General features: G+C 42.1%; 1 protein-coding gene across 1 annotated transcript in view; it reads left to right on the top strand.

Annotated features, from left to right (window-relative positions):
- The first annotated feature begins 7,877 nt into the window (after positions 1 to 7,877).
- Positions 7,878 to 26,705, top strand: part of LOC126260264 (uncharacterized) — an 81,120-nt gene continuing 62,292 nt past the window's right edge. Inside the window, exon 1 of the mRNA XM_049957593.1 lies at positions 7,878 to 7,992. Within this exon, the coding sequence (XP_049813550.1) occupies positions 7,917 to 7,992 (76 nt within the window). The 5' untranslated portion in view covers positions 7,878 to 7,916. The remainder of the gene's footprint in view (positions 7,993 to 26,705) is intronic.

Here is a 26,705-nt window from a genome sequence, read left to right as displayed (position 1 = left end):
GATTAACGACGAGGGCCGGTATGCCGGACAGCCTGGATGTGGTTTATAGGCGGTTTTCCACATCCCGCTAGGTGAATACCAGGCTGGTCCCCTAGTTCCGCCTTAGTTACACGACTCACAGACATTTGAAACACGTTCGCACTATTTTATGACTTACACTAGACGCAGACAGCTGGAGTACACTACGTCCGTCCCAGTGGTGGGGGAGGGGGGGGCGGGGGGGGGGGAGGCGGGCTGGGGTGGCGGCAGGAAGGGCATCCGGCCACCCTCTGCACTTAACACTGCCAAATCCCTCATAACAGAGCTGACCCTGCGTTGGAGCGGGACAAACGCCCGAGAAAGAAAGAAAGAAAGAAAGCAGAATAGCCGAAAGTTCAGGAGAAAAAAAAAGAAAATCAGCAGCAGACTAGATACGCCGACAGAGTACAATGCTGGTGGGGGTGCAAGTGTCTGCGAGAATGCTGTTCGGTGCATACTGTTGAACGGTGCGTACTCCCATTTTGACACACGATTTCAGTGGGCGCAGAAATATCGAGATTGGACCGTAGACCAATGGAAACAGCTCACTTCGTCGGATATAACACGTCTCTTCTCACGCGAGGTCGGTGATGGTGCCCGGAAACGCCATCATCCAGGCGAACAGCTGCTTGAAGTACGCACCGCACTCGGACGCAAGGCGATTGCAGCAGTATTACACTGAGGTGATGAAAGTCATGGGATAGCGATATGCACATGTACAGATGGCGGTAATAACACGTACATAAAGTATAAAAGGTCAGTGCATTGGAAGAGCTGTCACTTGTACTTAGGTGATTCATGTTAAAAGGTTGCTGACGTGATTGTGGCCGTAAAAATTAACAGACTTTGAACGTGGGATGGTAGTTGGAACTAGACGAGTGAGACATTCCATTTCGGAAATTGTTAGAGAATTCCTCATTTCGAGATCTATAGTGTGAAGAGTGTGCCGAGAATACCAAATACAGCCGTTACCTCTCACCACGGACCACTCAGTGGCCGACGGCCCTCACTTAACGACCGAGAGCAGCACCGTTTGCGTAGATTGGTCAGTGACGACAGAGAAGCAACACTGCTTGAAACAACAGCATTAACGTACGATGAACGTTTCCATTAGCACAACACGTAGTTTGGCCTTAATGGGCTATTTCGATACACGACGGACGTGAGTGCTGTTTTAACAGCGCGACATCACTTTTAATGCCTCTCCTGGGCTGGTGACAATGTCAGTTGGATCATAGACATCCGGATAATCGTGATCTGTACAGACAAGTCCCTGTTTCAGAACTTATGGTGGGATTCGATTGCGGCGCAGACCCCATGAAGCAATGGATCCAAGCTGATGTTGTTTTCGTAATGGTGTGGGCTGTTGGACGTGGAGCCGACTGGTCCCTCTGGTCCTATTGAACCGATCATTAACTGAAAGTGGAGACCATTTACAATCATTCAAGGATGGAATTTTTATGGATGACAACCTGTCATGTCACGAGGCCACATTTGCTTGTGATTGGTTTGAAGAACGTTCTGATCAATTTGACCGGCCGTGGTGGCCGAGCGGTTCTAGGCACCCAGTCCGGAACCGCGCGACTGCTACGGTCGCAGGTTCGAATCCTGCCTCGTGCATGGATGGGTGTGACGTCCTTAGGTTAGTTAGGTTTAAGTAGTTCTAAGTTCTAGGGGACTGATGACCACAGATGTTAAGTCCCATAGTGCTCAGAGCCATTTGAACCATTTTTTTGATCAATTTGAGCCAGTGATTTGGCCATCCAGGTCGCCCGACATGAATCCCATCGAGCATTTATGGACAGAATCGACATGTCACTTCGTGCACAAAATCCTGCACCGGCATCATTTTCGCAGATATGGACTGCTGTAGAAGCATATTGGTTCAGTATTTCTGCAGGGGACTTCCAACGACTTGTTGAGTCTATGTCACGTCGAGCTGCTGCCCTACCCTTGGCAAAGGAAGTCGAACACAATATTAAGAGATATCGCATGACTTTTATTAGTTCAGTGTATGTATTGTGGGAAAAATCGCCTAGACTGTCATGAGACCTGTGGTAGTAATCAAAGGCATCATGACAACTTTGCACTCTGTGAATATAGCTGCGGAACACCCGCATCCGTTTATGTCTGACTCATTCCTCGCCAGCAACACACTTTCCGACAGGGTTACTGACCGTTTCCCTACGCCGTATTTGTGCTACAATGGATTGTGAAGCATGGTGGTGAGCTCACGTTGATATACTGGCCACCTACGTCGCCTGATCTGCACTCGATGGAACACACCCATGACGTTATTGGGTGTCAGATCAGCCTCTATTAACAACTGACATGTAATTGTTACGTCGCTTGTGCATGGACTATTCTTGCCAGATAATCCTGGGAACCTAACAAAAATTTGTTGAATCTATACCACTCAGAATAGCTGCAGGATTGCGGTTTGGCGTGGGCCAACACGCTGGATGTAGGTCATCATAATGTTTTGGCACATGAGTGTATAAAAACACGTCATACGGCATCTTTGGCTGGGAAACCGCACTGGGTGTGTTCAGGCACCTGTCGGAATGGGTGTTCTGCCTCCGTGCACACGGGACCCTTTCTTTGCTAATATGTGGGAGCTGTGCCGTTTATGTATTCTTAGAGAGTAGGTGAGTGTAACAAATTGCAAAAAGGCAGAAAATTAAGGAGATAGGATCTGGATAAATTGAAAGAACCACAGATTAGGGAGAGTTTCAGAGGGACCATCAGGCAAAGATTGACAACAGAGGGAAGGAATACAGTAGAAGATGAATGGATAGCTTGAGAGATGAAATAGTTCAGGTAGCAGAGGATCCTTGGATAATACAGGAGATGTTGAATTTAATTGATAAAAGAAGATAGCATAAAAATGGAGCAAATGAAGCAGGCGAAAAGGAATAGAAAATCTAAAAATGAGATTGAGAGGAAGAGCAAAATATCCTAGCAGGAATGGATAGAAAACAAAAGTAAGGAATTAGAAATATATTTCTGTAGGGGAAAGATACATACCACGTACAGAAGAATTAAAGAGGTCTTTGGAGAAAAGAGAGGCAGATGTATGAACATCAAGAAATTTGCTGGGAGGCCAACGGCAAGCAAAGAAAGAAAAGTTGAAAGGTAGAAGCAGTATACAGGCTCTATATAAGGGAGATGAACTTGAAGGCATTATTATAGGAATGGAAGAGGACGTAGGTGAATATGAGTTGAGAGATAAGATACTGTGAGAAGAATTTGACAGAGCACTGGAAGACCCAAGTCGAAACAAAGCCTCGGGAGTAGACGAAATTCTGTCAGAACTACTGACATCCTTGGGAGAACCAGGTATGACAAAATTGTTCCATCCACAGCTCATAGTCTAGTGGCTAGCACCGACGCTCCGGTTTCGATTCCGGCCGGGACGGGGATTTTCTCTGCTCAGGGACTGAGTGTTTGTGTTGCCCTCACCATTTCATCATCATTCGAGAAAGTGATGAGACTGGACAGTAAAAAGATTGGGTCTTTGTATGGGTGTTGATAACCGCACAGGTGGCCGCCCTGTAAACCGAATATCATCATCATCAGATCCGTTCAGTCTGGTGTCCAAAATCTGTGAGTCAGGCGAAATACCCTCAGATTTCAAGAGTAATGTAATCATTCCAATCCCAGGGAAAGCAGGTGCTGACAGGTGGGAATACAACCCTATTATCAGTATAGTAACTCTTAGCTGCAAAATACTAACGGCATTTTTTAAAGAAGAATGGAAAAATGGTAGAAGCCGACCTCGAAGGAGATCAGTTTGGATTCTGGAGAAATATAGGAACACGCGAGGCAATACTGAAGCTACGACGTACCTTAGAAGGAAGGCCAACATCCGTTTATAGCATTTGTAGACTTAGGAATGTTGTTGACAATGTTGACTGGAATACACTCTTCGAAATTTGGAAGGTATCAGCGGTAAAGTAAGCGAAAGGTTGAAACTTCCTGGCATACTAAAACTGTGTGTCGGACGGAGACTCGAACTCGGGACCTTTGCCTTTCGCGGGCAACTGCTCTACCAACAGAGCTACCGAAGCACGACACACGCCCCGTCCTCACGGCTTTGCTTTCGCCAGTACCTCGTCTCCTACTTTCCAGACTTCACAGCTCTGCAAGGTTCGCAGGAGAGCTTCTGTGAAGTTTGGAAAGTAGGAGACGACGTACTGGCGGAAGTAAAGCTGTGAGGACGGGGCGTGAGTCGTGCTTGGGTAGCTCAGAACTTTCGTAACAGCGCACACTCCGCTGCAAAGTGAAAATCTCATTTTGGAAACATCCCCCAGGCCATGTCTCCGCAATATCCTTTCTTCCAGGAGTGCTAGGTCTGCAAGGTTCGCAGAAGAGCTTCTGTGAAATTTGGAAAGTAGGAGACGAGGTACTGCCTGAAGTAAAGCTGTGAGGACGGGGCGTGAGTCGTGCTTGGGTAGCTCAGTTGGTAGAGCACTTACCCGCGAATGGCAAAGGTCCCGAGTTCGAGTCTCGGTCCGGCACGCAGTTTTAATCGGTCAGGAAGTTTCATATCAGCGCGCACTCCGCTGCACAGTGAAAATCTCATTCTGGAAGCGAAAGGTTATGTACAACTTGTACAGAGAGCAGACATGAGTAATAAGAGTCGAGGGTCATGAAGGAAGCAGTGTTTGAGAAGGGAGTGTGACAGCTATGTAGTACATCGTCTATGTTACTTTATCGGTGCGCTTCAGGGAGAAGAGAGAAAAACTTTGAGGTTTGTTCAGGACATTGTAATTTTGTCAGAGACAACAAAGGGTTTGGAAGAGCAGCTGAAGGCATGGATAGTGTGTTGAAACACCAACAAAAGCAAAACAAGGATAATGGAATGTAGTCGAATTAAATCACGTGATGCTGAGGGAATTAGGTCAGTAAAGGAGACGCTTAAACTAGTAGATTAGTTTTGTTATTTGAGCAGCATAATAACTGATGATATTAAACGTTGAATACATTATGAGACATAAAGGGATCACCAATTTAGTATTGGACGGAAGTGTGGTTGGGTGAAGGGTGGTGGTGGTGGGGGGGGTGGGGATTGAGGGTGGGAGGGATGGAGTAATTGACAGTAAAAATTTTAGAGGGAGACTAGGAGATGAATACCGTAAGAAAATTCAGAAGGATGTAAGTTGCAAGCATGATAGTGTAGCACGGAGAACAGCAGCAGACCAGTCTTCATACTGACGACCACAGCAACAACAACCAGAACACCAACAACAGGTGAGTGTAATGGCTGTTTGTACTGTTTTTTTTATGTTTCTATTGTATGATGATAATGAGTGAAGGAATAGGCTTACAACGCTTTAGTATAGAGCGTAATTCATCCGAATAGTAGTAAGAGGGCCGCCATGTTTGACCTCCAGTTCGATTTGGAAGGTAGTCTGGTTTTGGTGTCAGTGCGAACCGGTTCGCAGTTTCTGCACTGATGAACAAAATGACTGAGTCATTTTCACCTTCTTTCGTGGTGCCTATCAGGTGAATATGTATGTTATTTCAGAAGTGCACTATAAATCCCTGCGCAGTTAACTTGCTGTCAATCCGTGTTTATACTCGCCACGTTCTTCCGCGTAATGAAACGGAAGCTCGTGCGTTGCTCACTTTTCGTTAAATGGAAGCTAATTGTTGGACCGAATATTATCTTTTAAATTTGTCGTGCTGTAGATTGACGATTATCACTGTCTCCGATGTTATAGAAGAGTTATTCCCTTGCAAGGAGTTGTATATTGAGAGCATACAATTCAGTTTACTCTTTGCGAGAATTGTGTTTGCATTCGTTACTTTGAGGACCCATGCGGGGTTTGTAGAATAGTTGCATTCTTTTGAGAACAATGTACATACAGTTTCATAATATTTTTCACTGAATTGTTGCGGCCAAACCAAGTGATTTCATTTACTGTCTCTACCTGAAGCAGCTATATGCTACCTCGCCACCATGTTGAGCACGGTTGTTGCCACCGGCTTCGTCTCGTAGATGCTAAGGGTGGCATGAAAAGTTTGCTAAATTTAATACATTCTACAGTTGCAAAATATTAGCAATGTATATATTCTGCTTCTTTGTACGGATTTCGGTTTAGCATGAGGAAAGGTAGGTCGCTGGGCGCTATTTTAGCTGATTTCTGAATGTATCAGCTTTAACACGAGGCAGAACCAGCTGAAGCTTACGGAAAAGAAATAATAACAAATCAACAATGGACAGTGAGCTGGAATATTAGAGAGTTATATTGCGGAATTCATAACAGCGACAGACTCTCTGTTAACAATTTAGGAGACGATTCTGTTTTGAAGTTGTGTTCCGATCTTAGTGAATAAAGAAAGTATTGGTTTCATTGTTCTTCTATGTTTGGACACAGTGAGTATAAACAAGAAACAAATAAGAAGGAACATCCCCATTTGTACTGCTTGAGGCCAAAGGCGAGAGCAAACACACTTCACAATTTTTGAACATTTTCTTGATGAAAAATTACTTATTGATTGATGGTTGAACAGTTAGCTATGAAACATTCATTTCAGTTGCACCTGTGTTAGGTAAGTTTGTGTGTCTGTGAGTATTACTTTAAATACTCCTTGTCAGATTGTGTTTCCAATTTGTTTATCTATCTCTATCCTAATCGGATACAGATAATGGGTACACGGCTACTCTTATCCTCCTAGATACCATAGGTCTAAGAATATCAGTTAGGAGCTTAAGACGAAAGACTCCGCTGTTATATTGTCTGCCACTCTAAGTAAGCTGAACCGTTAGCTAATAGCTTCCTTACAAATCATACATTTTATTTCATTAGTCATGAGAATGTGAATTACAGATAATACCTGCATTCCGTAAGTTTGTGTGTCTGTGAGTATTACTTTAAATATTCCTTGTCATATTGTGTTTCCAATTTGTTTTCTGGGGCATACAGATTCATACATTACAGCAAAGTTTTGCTTATATTAGTATCCGAGCTTTAATCACACACACACACACACACACACACACACAGAGATTATATACACACACTGAAACAATTAGTACGCAAAACGAGATTTCTATTAAGGCAACAGAAATACCTGGGATGAAAGCTACTAATTTTATGAAATTTGTTTTGAGGTTATAGCCATTACAAACACGAAAATAGCGTTAATTTATGAGAAACGCTGACAATATACGTATTGAAAGAGGAGAAACAAATCTGAAATGATATGTTAGTTATAATGTGTCGTACTGGAATGAAGTTCCAAACGACGATTTAATTGCGAAATATGTTACGCATAATACTCATAATCCTACGAAAATTCTCAAAATTGTACTTTTATTCACTTTAATATCTACACTGACAATCTTGGTGAACAATGATTTGAATGAGAATACTACTGTTAACGTTGTGTAAAAGCACAAATATGAACGACAAAAGATGTTATAGCACAAAGAAGGTTATTCGTGCAACACAACGTACGAAAATACATATCTGCATGTGACTTCGTGTTAAGGCTATTTTACCAAAGTCGGAATGTTCATGCTAGTCGTGTATCGATCAGGTCTAAGGAAAGATCAGCAGTGATGGAGTGGGCAGATATAGTCAGTGTTACTTCATCATTACTGGAGTATCCCGTTCGCAGCCGATAACAGTTTTGGAATCTCACATGTTACAGATTCCCAAATAACCCAGGTGAGTTGCAAGCTGTGTGTCAAGTCGCGATGATAAAACCAACAGATAAATATAATTGGTCCATGTACAATGCCGATAGGAGCTGAAGTTGTGATGCTGATAAAAAGGCTGATAGATAAAAGCCTCACTTTGAGAAATAAGATGAGAACATCGATTACATGTAGCAGAGGGCCGAGATCTTTTGCGAGAGAACCAGTCTTCAGCGGCTTGGCGAAGAAAATGAACGTAGCCAAAATGACAACTGGGAGCATGTGTTCATTCCTTCTGGCGCTTCTGGCCGCAGCGTCCCTTCAGTGTGAGTATTCTAATCGGATATTGGTAATGGGTACACGGCTACTCTTATCCTCCTAGATACAGCGTTAACACGAAGTTACGCAAGATACCATAGGTCTAAGAATATCAGTTAGGAGCTTAAGTCGAAAGACTAAGCTGTTATATTGTCTGCCTCTCTGAGTAAGCTGAACCCTTAGCTAATAGCTACCATACAAATAATATACAGGGTGAGTCACCTAACGTTACCGCTGGATATATTTCGTAAACCACATCAAATACTGACGAACCGATTCCACAGACCGTACGTGAGGAGAGGGGCTAGTGTAATTGTTTAATACAAACCACACAAAACTGCACGGAAGAATGTTTTTTAACACAAACCTACGTTTTTTTAAATGGAACCACGTTAGTTTTGTTAGCACATCTGAACATATAAACAAATACGTAATCAGTGCCGTTTGTTGCATTGTAAAATGTTAATTACATCCGGAGATATTGTAACCTAAAGTTAACGCGTGAAACCTCGGACGTTCAGTTGCGTGTTGTAACAAACACGGGCCACGGTCGGCGAGCAGCTGCAAAATACATCGCGTTTCTACAGAATGATCTGCCAACGTTGCTCGAAAATGTCCCACTGGAAACGCGTCGACGTATGTGGTATCAGCATGATGGTGCACCTGAACATACCGCAATTAACACTAGGCTGATCCTTGACAAGATGTTCGACGAGCGTTTCATAGGACGTGGAGGACGCATAAATTGGCCAGCCCGTTCTCCTGATCTTACACCTCTGGACTTCTTTCTGTGGGGTACGTTAAAGGAGAATGTGTACCGTGATGCGCCTACAACCCCAGAGGATATGAAACAACGTATTGTGGCAGCCTGCGGCGACATTACACCAGATGTACTGCGGCGTGTACGACATTCAATACGCCAGAGATTGCAATTGTGTGCAGCAAATGATGGCCACCACATTGAACATCTATTGGACTGACATGTCGGGACTCACTCTATTCCACTCCGTAATTGAAAACGGAAACCACGTGTGTACGTGTACCTCACCCCTCATGGTAATGTACATGTGCGTCAGTGAAAAAGACCAAGAAAAAGGTGTTAACATGTGGACGTAATGTGCTGTTCCAGTCTCTTCTGTACCTAAGGTCCATCACCGTTCCCTTTGGATCCCTACGTAATTCGGTGCTCTCCGATACACACGATCGAACAGCGGAGGAGTGGTGCTCAAGCGTCAACTTTAGGTGACAATATCTCCGGATGTAATTAACATTTTACAATGCAACAAACGGCACTGATTACGTATTTGTTTATATGTTCAGATGTGCTAACAAAAGTAACGTGGTTCCATTTAAAAAAACGTAGGTTTGTGTTAAAACACATACTTCCGTGCATTTTTTTATGGTTTGTATTAACCAATTACACTAGCCCCTCTCCTCACGTCCGGTCTGTGAAATCGATTCATCAGTATTTGATATGGTTTACGAAATATATCCAGCGGTAATGTTAGGTGACTCACCCTGTATTTCATTTATCATGACAATGTGAATTACAGATAATACGTAATGGCCACTTTAGATTGCATTATACGTAAGTCTCCGAAATGAAGTGTGTCTATACAGAGGGAACATTAATAAAACCGACAAACTTCAGGGACGGATTTCCGACTGGTAATGGAGGAAAAAAGATCTTATGAACATGTCCCCGGAATTGTACGCTACTGGCCATTAAAATTGCATCACCACGAACATGACGTGCTACAGACGCGAAATTTAACCGATAGGAAGAAGATGCTGTGATATGCGAATGATTAGCTTTTCAGAGCATTTACACAAGATTGGCACCGGTGGCAACACCAACAATGTGCTGACATGAGGAAAGTTTCCAACCGATTTCTCATACACAAACAGCAGTTGACCGGCGTTGCCTGGTGAAACGTTGTTGTGGTGCCTCGTGTAAGGAGAAATGCATACCATCACGTTTCCGACTTTGATAAAGGTCGGATTGTTGCCTATCGCGATTGCGATTTATCGTATGGCGACATTGCTGCTCGCGTTGGTCGAAGTCCAATGACTGTTAGCAGAATATGGAATCGGTGGGTTCAGGACGGTAATACGGAACGCCGTGCTTGATCCCAACGGCCTCGTATCACTAGCAGTCGAGATGACAGGCATCTTATCCGCATGGCTGTAACGGATCGTGCAGCAACGTCTCTGTCCCTGAGTCAACAGATGGGGACGTTTGCAAGACAACAACCTTCTGCACGAACAGTTCGACGACGTTTGCAGCAGCATGGACTATCAGTTCGGAGACCATGATTGCGGCTACCCTTGACGCTGCATCACAGACAGGAGCGCCTGCAATGGTGTACTCGACGACGAACGTGGTTCTCGAATGACAAAACGTCATTTTTTTTGGATGTATCCAGGTTCTGTTTACAGCAACATGATGGTCGCATCCGTGTTTGGCGACATCGCGGTGAACGCACATTGGAAGCGTGTATTCGTCATCGCCAAATGGCGTGTCACCCGGAGTGATGGTATAGGGTGCCATTTGCTACACGACTCTGTCACCTCTTGTTCGCATTGACGGCACTTTGAACAGTGGACGTTACATTTCAGATGTGTTACGACCCCTGCGAAACCCTACATATCAGCAGGATAATGCACGACGGCACGTTTCAGGTCCTGTACGGCCCTTTCTGGATACAGAAAATGTTCGACTGCTGCCCTGGCCAGCACATTCTCCAGATCTCTCACCAATTGAAAACGTCTGGTCACTGGTGGCCGAGCAACTGGCTCGGCACAATACGCCAGTCACTACTCTTGATGAACTGTGGTATCGTGTTGAAGCTGGACGGGTACCTGTACATGTACACGCCATCCAAGCTCTGTATGACCCAATGCCCAGGCGTATGAGGACCGTTATTACGGCCAGAGGTGGTTGTTCTGGGTACTGATTTCTCAGGATCTATGCACCCAAATTGCGTGAAAATGTTATCACTTGTCAGTTCTTGTATTTTGCCAATGAATACCCGTTTATCATCTGCATTTATTCTTGGTGTAGCAATTTTAATGGCCAGTAGTGTATCTTTACCACGGTAGACGGCGTTGACGAATGGAAGTTCGTTTGACCACATAGGGTGTGTTCCTTGTGTGTTGCGGGCAGTGTGATTGACACAGCGTTCTTTAAGTACCAGATTTGTCCGTTATTCGTGTCAGGAACAAGACGACAAGGTGCTTTTGCACGGCGAAGCAGATGAAAACGCTCGAGAGGCAGCACGGCTATACCAAAACAAGTGCCCTCGGAGACGCGAACCATATCACACAACATTTCAACTCTCTGCACGTTCGTCTGTCTGAAAGGACCCACGATCGCACAGACATCCTAAAAGTGCCGCATGCATGTGTGATGCATTGACTGTATATTGCTATCTCGTAACAAGTGGCGATATTCATACCAATCGCGTGGTCTCCACTGTGAGCAGTTACAATAAAAATGGATTTCACAGATGTGTACATAAGAAGCAACCGGGTGCGATTGCACATTGTCGTCACCAATGTGCTATCATTTACCTTTGTGCATTAGCCCCCATGAAGTCTCTCACACAGTCACTAACCAGTAAAATAAGCAAAGAAAAATATTCGCATTGTCTTCATCTCGTGCAGGCAGAAACTGGTGTCTGAGGTGACAGTATTTGTCAAATGTGTCTGCTATCCTTGCGTGTTAAGGAGTGTTATATAGAATGCTCAACATATGTTTCACATATTCCTGCAAAAGGCTTTACTGGTAAAAACCAGAAAAAAAGTTCCGGTAGTTGTATGTTCTGAAACAAATACCTGTTGAGATATGGGCCGTTTTACTTGCGAAGAAGAACGTTGTTGTACCATGTTGTTTTTCAAATCAGTTTATTGCAAACAATCGGTTTCGGGTAAGACCCATACTCAAGAGCGTCTACAGCAATAGATGTGAATACATCCTCGTCTCATCAAAAAATAACGTGCCATGAGTATTGTGCGTAGCACGATCGTCGACGTTCATCCTCCAAATTATAAGGTGGAAGACTTGATAGTGCTTACTAGAATAGTATTGTTACCACACCCATAAATCGAAGCACGTCAACTAAACAGAACAGCTTAAATGTCCTGGTCGTTAAAGCCGTCGAATTAACAGACTCAAGGTCTGGCAAGAACCGAAAGTTCATAATACCTGCCTCAACCAGCGTACTGCCACCTGTGCCGGGCAGTCCTGGTGTGAAACAGCCAAGAAAACCCACTAAAGTTGTCCAAGCTTGCCAACAGTACTTGTTTACCGATCGCGAGCATGGAAATAGGATCACGATTAGATACACACTGACATTAATATCGGTGTAACCGCCAGAATGGTGAAGGAAAGCATGCAAACGTGCTTCACTGTGTTGTGCTGCTGCCGGGTGTCAGTTTATGGTATTGAGTTCCATGTCTGTCCCAGTTGGTCGGTTAATGCACAGATGGTTAATACCGTTTGTGGACCACGATTGAATTGTCGTTCGATGATGTCCCATGTGTGCTCGATTGGAGACAGATCTTGTGGCGCGGCGGGTGGGAAATATGTTGCTGTTATATAATTTGTTTGAAGAAAGTAGAAACACTGCATTTCCCGTTATTTATGCTGTCTTTCGCCGTTCTCAACACTGGCTCTCTAACTACAATATTCGCAACCAGAAAGTGATTAACAAAACGTGAAGCCTGTAGTTAGAATTCCTAGTGCCCACTTCATCTGAGAATACACTTATAGTTACAGCTATTAGCTCTGAGGAATTAGGAGATTGTCCGGGATTTCTAATTAAAAACGGTCGTGAAAAAAAAGACGTTCTGTATTCTGAAAGTCACAGATGAAACAAAATAATCCACACAATCTAACTAACAGAGTAGTTGAGAGTCTAATGCGCTGATGCTACTATAACTGTCCAAAATAAATATTTAAATGAATGCTCGCCATAATTTGATGATTAGGTTCATCAAACGCCACGCTAAATAATGGTAGAATGTTTGTCCCGCGGCGGCACGTGAAAAAACGACAATATGCAAACTGAAGATCGATAATTAAAGTCAACCCAGAATTAACACTTCACTCAAAAATGATTTCATGGTTACACGTATCTCGAGTAACTTAATACGGCATCCGAGGCTGTTTGTAGCAATGATACCAACGCGACGCGACTCCCGACACAGATGGCGTGTTATTCAGCGTCTGGAGAGAACTGGGGACTTGCTTCCTCGCCCAGCGTTCTTATATATAAAGCCGTGGTGCGGACGGCTAAGGGAACGCCTGATCATATCGGCTCTCCCGACTAGCCGCTGGGCTAGTAATGCACCACATTAAGTTATTGAATAAATCATAGCTTCTTTTGCTGATGGCCGATGAAGCTCTCAATTTAAATGTGCATTCAACACACAGGTAAGTAATCATAATAAAAGTTTGACGTGGCTAAGTTAAATATTTTGGGCGAGAGAATTAATTTAATTACACTGCACGCAGTAGACGAGCTCTGAACTGGCCCTTTGGAGATACGCTATCGCTATAGTTTTATAGGTATTCAAATGAAACTTCTCACATCCTTATGGTGATAGCGGATCTCCATTCTACTAGCCTTATTTATTAGCCTACTTAATCTATCTTGCTTCCTTAAGTTTTAAGACGAAAACCAGAAAATCATGAATTTCCACTAAAATTTTAATTTGTGAAATCCAAAGTACTGTTTTATTAAATAATTATGAAAAATGAATCCAATTATAAATTTTGAAGTCTCTAGCTCTTTTCTGTTGCGCCAATGATTTTTACAGAAAAACGTCCAAATTTCGAAAATGGCTAAAGTTATCGAACTGATATTCAACACATATTAATTTAATATTACTCCTGACATGCTAGAAATGTTTTAGGTTATTTGCTTGATTTTTTAAGTATTGCGCAACATTTATGACGTCAGAGCTAGTTACAGCAGACTGGCTGGCACACAATGGAAAGACTGATGTGAATTTACTACAGCGTGAGTAGGCTGCTTCCCTACATCACCCTCTACTTAACCTTTTTGGTTTATGAATGTTAATGAATTAAAAAAAATTAATTACAGAAAGAGAAGCAAGAGTACAGCTTAACTTACTATGAAAATTTAAAATTGAAATGTAAACATATAGAAACATTAAAAGAAACTGATTACCTACATTAATTATTTAAATTGTGGGCATGTTCACTGCCTCTTAAGCATCATCACTCAAAATTTAATAAAGTCAATGAAACACTTTGGCATACATATTGCCTTAGACAAACACTTAAAAATATGTAAAATTATGAAAATCTCAAATCCATTAAATACATTTTTACATACACAAATTCAAATAAAATAAAAGTTATTCAAGATACATAAACAGATGATTATATCTTAGCAGTCTTTTCTAAACCTGAAAGAAAATTTCACAAATAATTTTTACACACGTGGTTGTAGCCGCTTTGGCTGGCGTCCTACACTTGCATTCACAAGGGTAGAGGAGGGGAAGTTGCTATGATGTGCGTCCTTCACGTTCACTCTAAATTACATTGGGAAAGGGGAGGGGTCCCTGTGAGTTGTGTCCAAGTCACTCCACGCTTTCACGCAGCTACCAGGCTGCCATTGTCTGGTTTGTCCTGTAGAACAAACAAAAAGAGTGCCTCAGACTGTGTTCACTTAATATGTAAGGGTGGGTCACAATGAAATGGGGATATATACATTTTATCCTTCAATATTTTTCTGGAACAAAGTTAACAGAACCTAGTTAATTTTACTCTTACGGTTACTTAACTGTCATAAAATCGGTAAACAAATGGCTCAAAACGCCGTTAATGACGTAGTAGAGAAAATTTATGCCCATGTCATACAATCATGAATCCTATTTAATCTGAATTTATTATTTCTGGGCCGGAACACTGAACCAATGCTCGGTACATTCCTGATACATTTGTATTTTATTTACTTGGTTGACTCATCTTTGATTACCTTATTCTTAGAGATAGTATGAGTATATGTGATTAGTAGTTGTTTTCTCAGCTTCTTTGTACATGTGAGTAACTTTTGGTAATAGTACAGTTCTGAGTGTTCAAAACACACTATGTTCAGTTGACTACTAAATCCACTTATTGGTCCACTGTTGTTGTGTCAGTTCCACATCAGCAATTATGTATTTACTTCATCGAAATGTATTTATGCTGAGCTATAAATAATGTTTCACGTCTGCCATTATGTACTTACTTACTTTGCTAGTGTATGAACTTAAGTAATACTCATTCCATTAAATTTTAAAGCACCGGATAGCACATTTATTTCATATCTATAGTCTATTGTAGCTGATCAGTTTGCTCACGTGGCAATCCATTTCCACTCGATCGGACGCTGAAACCACAGGCAGTCTCTCTCGACCTACCACTAAAATGCATTAAGTAATTATGAACGAGCGTAATGCTAAATTCCTTAAACCTATAGGACACCATGAGCTGCTCTGTCTCATCTAACATAAGGGTACCTACGGTCGCATTCACGCCTCCAACTCATAACCTCAATACGTGTAGGTGTGTCCTGTCACACACTACACCAAATAACGGCCAGCTCCAACCTTATAAATATTTCAAAGACGTGTCCTTCACGTCTCAACCACAAACACTGTTCAATTCTATTACACTGCCATTCCTTGCTACACAAGGTGAGTTTATTCTTACAACTTGTCTGCATATTTTTCATAACACTAAGCACTCTCTCTTACTATTTATTAGTTAGCTCTAGAGCATACAATAGGTTTCACTGCCACTTCAGATCCTGTTTATAAACGAACTTGTATATCTTTTTTAAATATTGTTGGTGGACCATTTCCAATATAACAACACTTTGTACTTACTATATTACCTGGGTTCTATACATAATTGTTACTCAAATACATTTGTATCTTAATTACGTCATACTTCTCTATTGTTTATGTCACTGTTAGGTTTGTCGTATCAGGTATTTTTCTTCACTAATCGGTGGATAGAATGGTTCCAGAACTCATGGCTTGATAGCCATGACGGAAAATTTTCATATTAGAAAGAAGGGGTCGAAATTTTTGTGGATAGGAAAGATGAAGAATGAGTGAGACCTGAAATGGAAAGAAGATCTCACACAGCTGTGACTGCACAGCTGCCACACTGTGTAGAGGTTACAGACCAACCTCCTCCCTACAGCATTCATTAGTTTATTATTGATTTGATAGTCATACCGGAAAATTTTGTGTTGGAAAGAAGAGGTCGAAATTTTAGGTGGATAGGAAAGATGAAGAATGAGTGAGACCTGAAAAGGAAAGAAGATCTCACACAGCTGGGACTGCACAGCTGCCACATTGTGTAGAGGTTACAGAACAACCTCCTCCCTACAGCATTCATTAGTTTATCATTGGCTTGATGCTGACTTAATTGTCATACCGGAAGATTTTAGTATTTGAGAATAAGAGCCGAAATTTTTGTGGATAGAAAAGATGAAGAGTGAGTGAAATCTGAAAAGTGAAAGAAGATCTCACACAGCTGGGACTGCACAGCTGCCACACTGTGTAGAGGTTACAGAACAACCTCCTCCCTACAGCATTAATTAGTTCATTATTGGTTTGATAACCATAACGGAAAATTTTAGTATTTGGAAAGAAGTGGTCGAAATTTTAGGTGGATAGGAAAGATGAAGAATGAGTGAGACCTGAAATGGAAAGAAGATCTCACACAGCTGGGACTGCACAGCTGCCACACTGTGTAGAGGTTACAGAACAACCTCCTCCCTACAGCATTCATTGGCTACCTATGAACTCTTAGGGTTCTCTAGCCTATATCCATTGGCATGTGGTTTTCCTATGATCCTGAAAGGTCCTTGGTACACGAACATGAATTTCTTTGTTTCTGCATTTACTTTCTTTGATTATTCCTTGGTTTTGACAAGGACTAACTCACCTATTTCAAAACTAGTAGGTACAGCTTTTGCGTCATGACGCTTCTTCCTTTCCAACGCTCTTTTTCTTATATTTGCCCTAGCCTTTAATTTCTTCTCGTCTGTGGATATTTGCGTTAGAATAGGGAATTCTACTATATCTGCAATCACATTTTGCGGTTCTTGGCCAAACATCAATTCGCAAGGTGCAAAACCAGTTGCATCATGTCTTAAGTTGTTAATTACATTCTCAAAATACTTAATGTGCTCTGCCCAACTCGAGTGTTTCCGAGCACAATAAGTTCTGCAAAGCCTATTCAATTCTCTCATAACACGTTCAATCATATTTCCTTGGGGGAAATACGCAGATATTTTCAGATGTTTCACGCCGGCCTTATCTAGACATTCCTTAAATCTATCAGAAGTAAATTGAGGCCCATTGTCTGAAATCAAATTCTTCGGAGCGCCAACGTTCACGAAGAAATCTTTTTCCAACTTTTCTACCAACGTTTTTGCATTTGCTTTTTTAATTGGGTATAGCTTAACATATTTACTGAACCCATCCACAACAACAAAAACATGGGTGCAACCACCTCTCGAAACAGGAAGAGGGCCAAACAAATCACAAGCCAGTAATTCTAGGGTTTCAGTTGGCTCTACTAAATGCATATCCCCTTGTATTCTGGTGTTAGCAGCACGGACTTTCTGGCACACTACACAAGATGCTAGACGCTTGGCCACACGGCGGTACATGTTGTCAACACACAACCTTCTCTTTTAATTTTGCAATGCACTTCTTTGCACCGTAGTGCCCATACCTTAGGTGTACATAGTCGATTAGTAAGTCTACATGTTGTGAGGGAAAGCACAGCTTCCACTCAGAAACACCTACCTTTTTCCTCCTAAACAGAGTACCTTTATGCAGACAATAGTATTGCGGAACCTTTGGATAGTTCGCATCTCCTAAATAGCTCTTCACTAATTTCAGCTGGTCATCTGCATTCTGCTCACGTCTCAAGTTCTTAATCACCCTCTTTAATGCACTTTCTTCCTTTACTTCGTGCAACGCAAACATTCGTACTTCACTTAGGTCTGTTGCTGTAATTCCCGCGTCATCACAGAGCTCCGCACTTCTAGATAACCCATCAGCTACCAGATTGTCTTTCCCTTGAATATATCTAACCTCAAGGTCAAACTGCTGGAGATACAATGACCATCTTACCAAACGAGCATTCCTCAACTTACAGGTCTTTAAAAAGGTCAACGCCTTATGGTCACTGTAAACAATTACCTTGTGACCTAATAGATACTGCTCAAACTTCTGTACCCCAAATACAATTGCCAATGCTTCCAGTTCTGAGATTCCATAATTTCTCTCTGCTGCCTGTAAAGATCGACTTGCGAAAGCTATAGTCTTGTGCACTTCTTGTTTGTTCTCTATTTCTACTTGGAATATCTCCACAGCTATACCATAGCCACTAGCATCAACAGACATACAGAATGGTTTTTCAAAATCAGGATGATGTAAAATAGGACTATTAATTAAAGATTGTTTAAGCACCTCAAACGCCTGTTGACATTCTGCTGTCCAAACCCAAGGGGTATTCTTTTTCAGCAGGAGGTGAAGACAGGGCGCATTAAAAAGCCTGATCACTAACAAAACGCCTATAGAAGCCGAAAAGACCGAACATTGATCTCAACTGCTTCTTGTTCCTGGGAGCCTCAAATTTTTCAATGACTGCTAGCTTGCCTGGGTCAGGCAGAATACCTTTTCCACTTATCATATATCGCAAGAAACCTATTTCCTCTTTAACACACTCTGTCTTTTCAATCTTTAGTTTCATGCCACCTCTCTCAATAGCCTCTAACACTTCCTCTAATAAAGCTATGTGTTCTTCCCAGGTAGGAGTGGCTATTAACAGATCATCTACGTAGACTGTTATTTTATTACTTAAAGCTGGTCCTAAAACATCGCACATCACACGTACGAAGGCACAAACAGAGATATTAAGTCCGAAAGGTACCACACGGTATTGGTAACAAACTCCTTCGTACAAGAAAGCTGTGTACTTCCTCGAACTTTCCGCCAGTGGCAAATTCCAATATCCATACGTGATGTCCATAGAAGTTAAGAATTTTACTCCCCGGAACTTTTGCAATAACTCGTCCATGTTCTGCGGTCTATCACTTTCCCTAACCACTATTTCATTCAACCAACGAGCCTCCAAGACCAATCTGACACTCCCGTCTCTTTTTGGTACAACAACAAGAGGATTATTATACTCACTGACCGCTTTTTCAATCACACCCCACTCCAGCATTCTCTGTATCTCCTTTCGAACCGCCTCCTTCCTAGCTACATGTATTTGGTATGGTTTCCTGAAAAACACTTGGCCGGGTTTCACCTTTAATTGACATTCATAACCTTTGACCACGCCAGGTCGATCTGAAAATACCTTATGATGCCTTTTTAAAACCTGTCTCAGTTCTTCCTCCTGATTAGCTGAAATTTTATCGATTTCCTGCAATTTAGCTTCAATTTTGTCCAAAATAATTGCGTCTTCTTCTTCTGTGTTTAGCTTACTTGTATTAAGATTAACACCTTCGTCCCAATATCTCCTATTTTTCAGAACTCGTATAGGCAGCTCCCAAGTTTCATCATTAGTTACTACATGTTTATCACTAAAAGGTACTGTAATTACTCTGGTTATTGGCAAGACCATTTTAACTGGCTTCTTTCAAAGTCAACAACACTCTGATATTTCGACAAGAAATCTATGCCAATTAAAACCTCAATACTGAGATTGTTTACAATTAAACATGGATGATCAATTAAATTACCATTAATGTTAAAGGGCAGCAAAGCTTCTTGCTTTACCGTTTTTGACACCTTGCCAGTAGCACCAATTATTCTTAGTCCTGATACCCTCATTACTGTAAGCTTGTCTTTACCAGGTAATGCATCAAAGAAGGATTGAAATATCGCACTCACTTTACTTCCACTGTCTAAGAGACAACGTACATTGATACCCAACATATTCACTATTATTATAGGGTGGCTTATTCTAGGTTGTACAGGTGGTTCCTCAAACTCATCCAATAGCTCCTTTTGGATTTGTCTCCAACTAAAGTGATCGACATCTGTCTTCATTACATTTAGGTCACAGTGTGTAGGGGTTTCCTGAATTACATTTTCAGCTGCCTTTTCCAGTCGGTCTATTAATTTCAAATTTAGTTTGCTGAACATGACCCAAATTACTGTAGCCTGAGCGATTCTGCGCCTCCAGACCGGGCATAACACTAGTTACATCTAAACCACTTTCTCTATTATCGTCGGGTTCCTTCTCAAGTGACGACTGGTCACAGCTACTGGGTTCATCGACCCCCAACAGGCTACCCTCTACATTCTCACTTATCTCCTGTCCTAAATCTATTAGTACATTATCAACAACCTGCACAGGCACTTTAGATAAGAGCACATCATCCTAATCGTAAATATAAGCATGAATTTCTTCTGCTTCTTCACCTGACAATTCAGTATTATGTAGCTCTTCCCTATCGTTACATTGCTGCGCCTTCTCTTTCTCTTCCCACTTAGAAAGCGTCTCTAACACGGTATCTATCAAATACTGTAAGTGATCTATTATTTCTGCTGTGTTCTTAGATGCTACCGACTCCTCATCCACATGTTCAGTCTGAGTATTCTGATCTGTCTTACCAATTCCCGTAACTACTGGCTTAGGAAAAGTAACCGCCTGGTGAGCGCCAGTGTCCTCATAGACGGGAACTAGTTTTCCTGCCTCGGCCTACTACTGTTTCCTTTATTTACATTATAGTTAATTGGCACAGCATTGCTTTCCGCACTGTTGTTTATCTGCACAATTTTGTTTGGAACAAAATTACTATCATTTGGATGCCATTGTTGGTTCTGATAATTATTTCTCCAATTCCTACCTCTCTTAGGATGGCGAACACCTACTGTTCTGATGTTTACATTGCCATTCTGCTCGTTCCTAAAATTACTACTATTTTTATTAGCATTTCTGTTATTACGTGCTTGCTCCTCATTGGCAGCAACACGTTCTACACGTTCCAAATATTCAATGAAACCATCCAGATTGTCTCTAGGGGCATATATAATTCTAGTTTGCCAATACCATGGCAGTTTGCCTTCAAGACCTAGTATAATAATTTCCGGTTTTAGCTTTTCGCCCAAATGTGACAAACATGAGATCCATGACCTAGCAAACTCTTTAACAGATTCCTTGCCGGCATTGAAGCGTTTTCCACTCCAAAATTCTCTCAACACTTCATTTTGCTTATTGCTAGACCAATACTCATTAATGAAAGCTGTTCTAAACTCCGCAAATGTTTTACACTTCAACATAGCATCAGCTGACCAACGCATGGCGTCACCTGCTAAATGGCTTCTAACCAATGAGATTTTCTCTCGTTCAGACCAAGTTGGTGGAATCACATCTTCAAAATCGTTCCAGAAATCTAGCGGGTGGATATTTTTATCTGGATCGAACCGCAAGAACTGCCGACACCCGATAAAAGCGGCGTTTGCAGCTACAACTTGTTGTATACTACCATTACCAGAAGTTACTGAAGCTACTTTACTCTCAATGTTAGCAATGTTAGTACTAATATTTTCTACTTTCATTTCAACATTATCTACTCTTTGCACAATATGAGTAGTATCAGTTTTGATTGCGGCTACTTCTGCTTGACACATGTTTACTTTTAGATTAACATCTTTAAATCTATCTGAGCACAGTTCAGATTCCGCCTCGATCTTTTCTGTTAACTTGTGCTCCAGCTTCGCATCTTCCATTTAGAAGTCTTTGCGAACCTCAGCAACTTCGGATTTTATTGTTTTATACATTTCAGAAAATTGTTGAGCAACCTTTATCTTAATATCCTCATGATTGTAATCAATTTTATAATTCAAACTGTCTAGATCCTCTTTCAACTTATTGCAACCAGCCTTGAAGGTATCGTCCATTACCTCCAATCGTTTATTAAAATTTGTTTGGCTGGCCACAATCCCGTTATTTACCTCAATTATATCAGATTTTAATTCAGCATTACTGCTTTTGACCTGTTCACTTACTTCAGACTTTAATTCAGCATTACTGTTTTTGACCTGTTCACTTATTTCAGACTTTAATTCAGCTGTCATTCTAGCATTACTGGCTGACATTTTTCCATTACTGGCAGCTATTGATTGTAATATAACATTCAAATCAATAGCCCCAGCATCTTTGGGTTGCTCACTAGCTGGCTTTTTATCACACTCAGGTGACGAAAAACTAGCTCCAACACCAGAATCATCAAAACTAAACGAAACTTCTGATTGATCAGTCATATTTAACTTCTCCTTCTTAAACCCTACCACCTCTGTTGACTGAATCATTTTTAATTCAACATAGAAACTATCATCCAATAAATTAACAATTTCTGCTTTCTGCTTTACTACAGGGGTCTCTATTATTGAATCATTGCCCCTTCCCACACTACTGTCAGAAGACAATACTTCATATTTCACTTTAACATTACTATTTTCATGCATATTTACACTTGAACCGTTGCTGTATTTACAGTTTCCTCAACAGACATAGGTTCTGATATAAGTTTAACCTCAGTTTCTTTTGGCGGTTCCATCGCCGACAGTCTTTTAGTGCAGGTTAGTAAAAATTTTAACAGCTTTTCACTTAACTTAGTTCCTTCTGCACGACGTATGGCGTTGCCGGCGTGGCGTACCAGGATTACTGATGCGACGGAGCTCGCTGAATTGCAGACGGCACTCCGACGGCTGTTGTGTGTTTGCGTGGCCCGCAACCGCAGGCGCGGCTCCGGCTGCTCCGGCCGACTACTGCGGTGAGGCGAAACTGGCTTCTCGCGATGCCGGCAACGCCGCTAGACTCGGTGCCAGCTCTGTCAATCCAGATGCGTTGTTAATCCAATTACGTCGTCCACATGCACACGTCACTATCACTGTTTTATTACTCAGTTGCGTGTCGCATTTCACTCGCGAATCCGAATAGTTAAAAATCACTTTCAGTTTTACTCAGTTTGTTATCCCGACCGATGCACCATATGTGGGGCGGCGGGTGGGAAATATTTTGCTGTTATATAATTTGTTTGAAGAATGTAGAAACACTGCATTTCCCGTTATTTATGCTGTCTTTTGCCGTTCTCAACACTGGCTCTCTAACTACAATATTGGCAACCAGAAAGTGATTAACAAAACGTGAAGCCTGTAATTAGAATTCCTAGTGCCCACTTCATCTGAGAATACACTTATAGTTACAGCTATTAGCTCTGAGGAATTAGGAGATTGTCCGGGATTTCTAATTAAAAACGGTCGTGAAAAAAAAAAGACGTTCTGTATTCTGAAAGTCACAGTTGAAACAAAATAATCCACACTAACTAACAGTGCAGTTCAGAGTCTAATGCGCTGATGCTACTATAACTGTCCAAAATAAATATTTAAATGAATGCTCGCCATAATTTGATGATTAGGTTCATCAAACGCCACGCTAAATAATGGTAGAATGTTTGTCGCACGGCGGCACGTGAAAATACGACAATATGCAAACTGAAGATCGATAATTAAAGTCAACCCAGAATTAACACTTCACTCGAAAATGATTTCATGGTTACACGTATCTCGAGTAACTTAATACGGCATCCGAGGCTGTTTGTAGCAATGATACCGACACGACGCGACTCCCGACATAGATGGCGTGCTATTCAGCGTCTGGAGAGAACTGGGGCCTTGCTTCCTCACGCAGCGTTCTTATATATAAAGCCGTGGTGCGGACGGCTAAGGGAACGCCTGATCAAATCGGCTCTCTTGACTAGCCGCTGGGCTAGTAGTGCACCACATTAAGTTATTGAATAAATCATAGCTTCTTTTGCTGATGGCCGATGAAGCTCTCAATTTAAATATGCATTCAACACACAGGTAAGTAATCATAATAAAAGTTTGACGTGGCTAAGTTAAATATTTTGGGCGAGAGAATTAATTTAATTACACTGCACGCAGTAGACGAGCTCTGAACTGGCCCTTTGGAGATACGCTATCGCTATAGTTTTATAGGTATTCAAATGAAACTTCTCACATCCTTATGGTGATAGCGGATCTCCATTCTACTTAAATATAATCATCCTAGCCTTATTTATTAGCCTACTTAATCTATCTTGCTTCCTTAAGTTTTGAGACGAAAACCAGAAAATCATGAATTTCCACTAAAATTTTAATTTGTGAAATCCAAAGTACTGTTTTTATTAAATAATTATGAAAAATGAATCCAATTATAAATTTTGAAGTCTCTAGCTCTTTTCTGTTGTGCCAATGATTTTTACAGAAAAACGTCCAAATTTCGAAAATGGCTAAAGTTATCGAACTGATATTCAACACATATTAATTTAATATTACTCCTGACATGCTAGAAATGTTTTAGGTTATTTGCTTGATTTTTAAAGTATTGCGCAACATTTATGACGTCAGAGCTAGTTACAGCAGACTGGCTGGCACACAATGGAAAGACTGATGTGAATTTACTACAGCGTGAGTAGGCTGGTTCCCTACAATCTGATGAGCGATCACGCCAAGGCAACAAGTCCAAACTGCGTAGAGCGTTTTGGGGTATGTGGGCAAGCTTATCCCATTGGAATGCTCTTTACGAATGGCATCACAACAGGTCGATTCACGAGATTTACGTAGAGATTTGCAGTCAGCGTGCGTGGAATAACCACGAGAGTGCTCCTGCTGTCATATGAAATCTCAAAAAATGTTCAAACGGCTCTGAGCACTATGGGAGTGAGGACATCAGTCCCCTAGAACTTAGAAATACTTAAATCTAACTAACCTAAGGACATCACACACATCCATGCCCTACGCAGGATTCGAACCTGCGACCGTAGATGTCGCGCGGCTCCAGTCCGTAGCGGCTAGAACCGTTCGGTCAGCCCAGCCGACTATGAAATCTCATCCCTGTGCTTAACTCCAGATGCAAAGAATGTGTGTTTAGGCATGCAGACAGGTTGCTTGCTGGCCCTCAACTGGTCTCCTTGTATCTAACACATGGACACCACTGGCACTTCCCCAAGGAAGTTACACGCCCTCTATTGGCTCTGAGCACTATGGGACTCAACTGCTGTGGTCATAAGTCCCCTAGAACTTAGAACTAGTTAAACCTAACTAACCTAAGGACAGCACACAACACCCAGCCATCACGAGGCAGAGAAAATCCCTGACCCCGCCGGGAATCGAACCCGGGAACCCGAGCGTGGGAAGCGAGAACGCTACCGCACGACCACGAGATGCCGCCCTCTATTGTTCCTGAAGTTGTGGGTAGAGTAAACCGACTACAGATCAACTAAAGAGACTGCTTACAACACGCTTGTCCGCCCTATACTGGAGTATTGCTGTGCCGTGTGGGATCCTCATCAGGTGGGACTGACGGATGACATTGAGAAAGTTCAAGGAAGGGAAGCTTGTACTATCGCGAATTAGGGGGGGGGGGGGGATCGTGCCACAGACGTGATACTTGAATCGAAGTGGCAATCATTAAAACAAAGGCGGTTTTCGTTGCAACAGAATCTTTTCATGAAATTTCAGTCAGCATTTTTCTCCTCCGATTGCGAAAATATTCTGTTGGCACCCACCTGCGTAGGGAGAAATGGGTATCACGATAAGAGAAATCAGGGCTCGCACAGGAAAATCTAAGTGCTCGTTTTCCCCGCGTGCCGTTCGAGAGTCGAACGGTAGAGAGACAGCTTGAAGGTGGTTCACTGAACTCTCTGCCAGGCACTTTATTGTAAATAACAGGATAATCAGTAGATGTAGATGTAGATGTAGAATCGGTTTTTCACCAGAAAACACAACAGCGGTCCACTCTGACCTCCAATGAGCTCTCGCTCGTCACCGCTGAAGTCGCAAAGTGCTGTACTTTGCGGTCAGTGGCATGCACGCTACAGGGCGTCTGGCTCGGAGCTGCCCTTGAAATAACCGATTCGTAACATTTCGTTGTGTCATTGTGATGCCAAACTCGGCTTAGATTGCTGCTGCATCTGCTGTACGATGCGCCAGTCATACACCAAACACGCAGGTCTTCTCTCTCGGTAGTGTCACGTGGCCGACTGCAGCCCGGTCTTCTCGCGACCGTATATCCTTGTTATCACTACTACCAGAAAACATGTACAGTAGCTACGTCCCTGCCAAGTATTCCTGCACCATCGCAGAAGGAACATCCAACTTCTCGTTACCCCGTTCCTCTACCTCGTTCAAACTAAGTGATGTGTTGATGACGGAGTCTGAGGATGCAAATCAGATTCCCCTTTAAATACACGCTGTAACGGTCGTGAGTGTTAGTTTGGATTGGACGTGGTCAGTTGATGTTAAGGCCACTGTATTATGCAACTGGCCCGAAATTGAATAAACATCATCTTCCAGATGTAGAACCACGCCTACCAACTTTCGTTTACGTTCCACAACTCTTTCTTGATGTAGCATTTTTTTTTCCTTTAGTGTATGACTTCTCCATTTGTTCCTCCACAGGATTGGATGCTAACATTTTTTCTTTAGCATTGTGTGGTGCCTTTCCGATAGGTAAAGTTTTACATGTGGGTGCCATAGTTCTAATATATGCGTTCGGAAAGACGACCGTTCAATCCGGCGTCTGGCCATCCTGATGGCGGGATGGTTCCTTTGAAAGGGCACGGCCGAATTCCTTCCCCGTCCTTCCCTAATCCGATGA

The sequence above is a fragment of the Schistocerca nitens genome, chromosome 5, assembly GCF_023898315.1.
Source record: "Schistocerca nitens isolate TAMUIC-IGC-003100 chromosome 5, iqSchNite1.1, whole genome shotgun sequence".
NCBI classification, from domain to species: Eukaryota; Metazoa; Arthropoda; class Insecta; order Orthoptera; family Acrididae; genus Schistocerca; species Schistocerca nitens.
The sequence above is the reverse complement of the archived record's forward strand: the minus strand, read 5'-3'. Positions and strand labels throughout refer to the sequence as shown.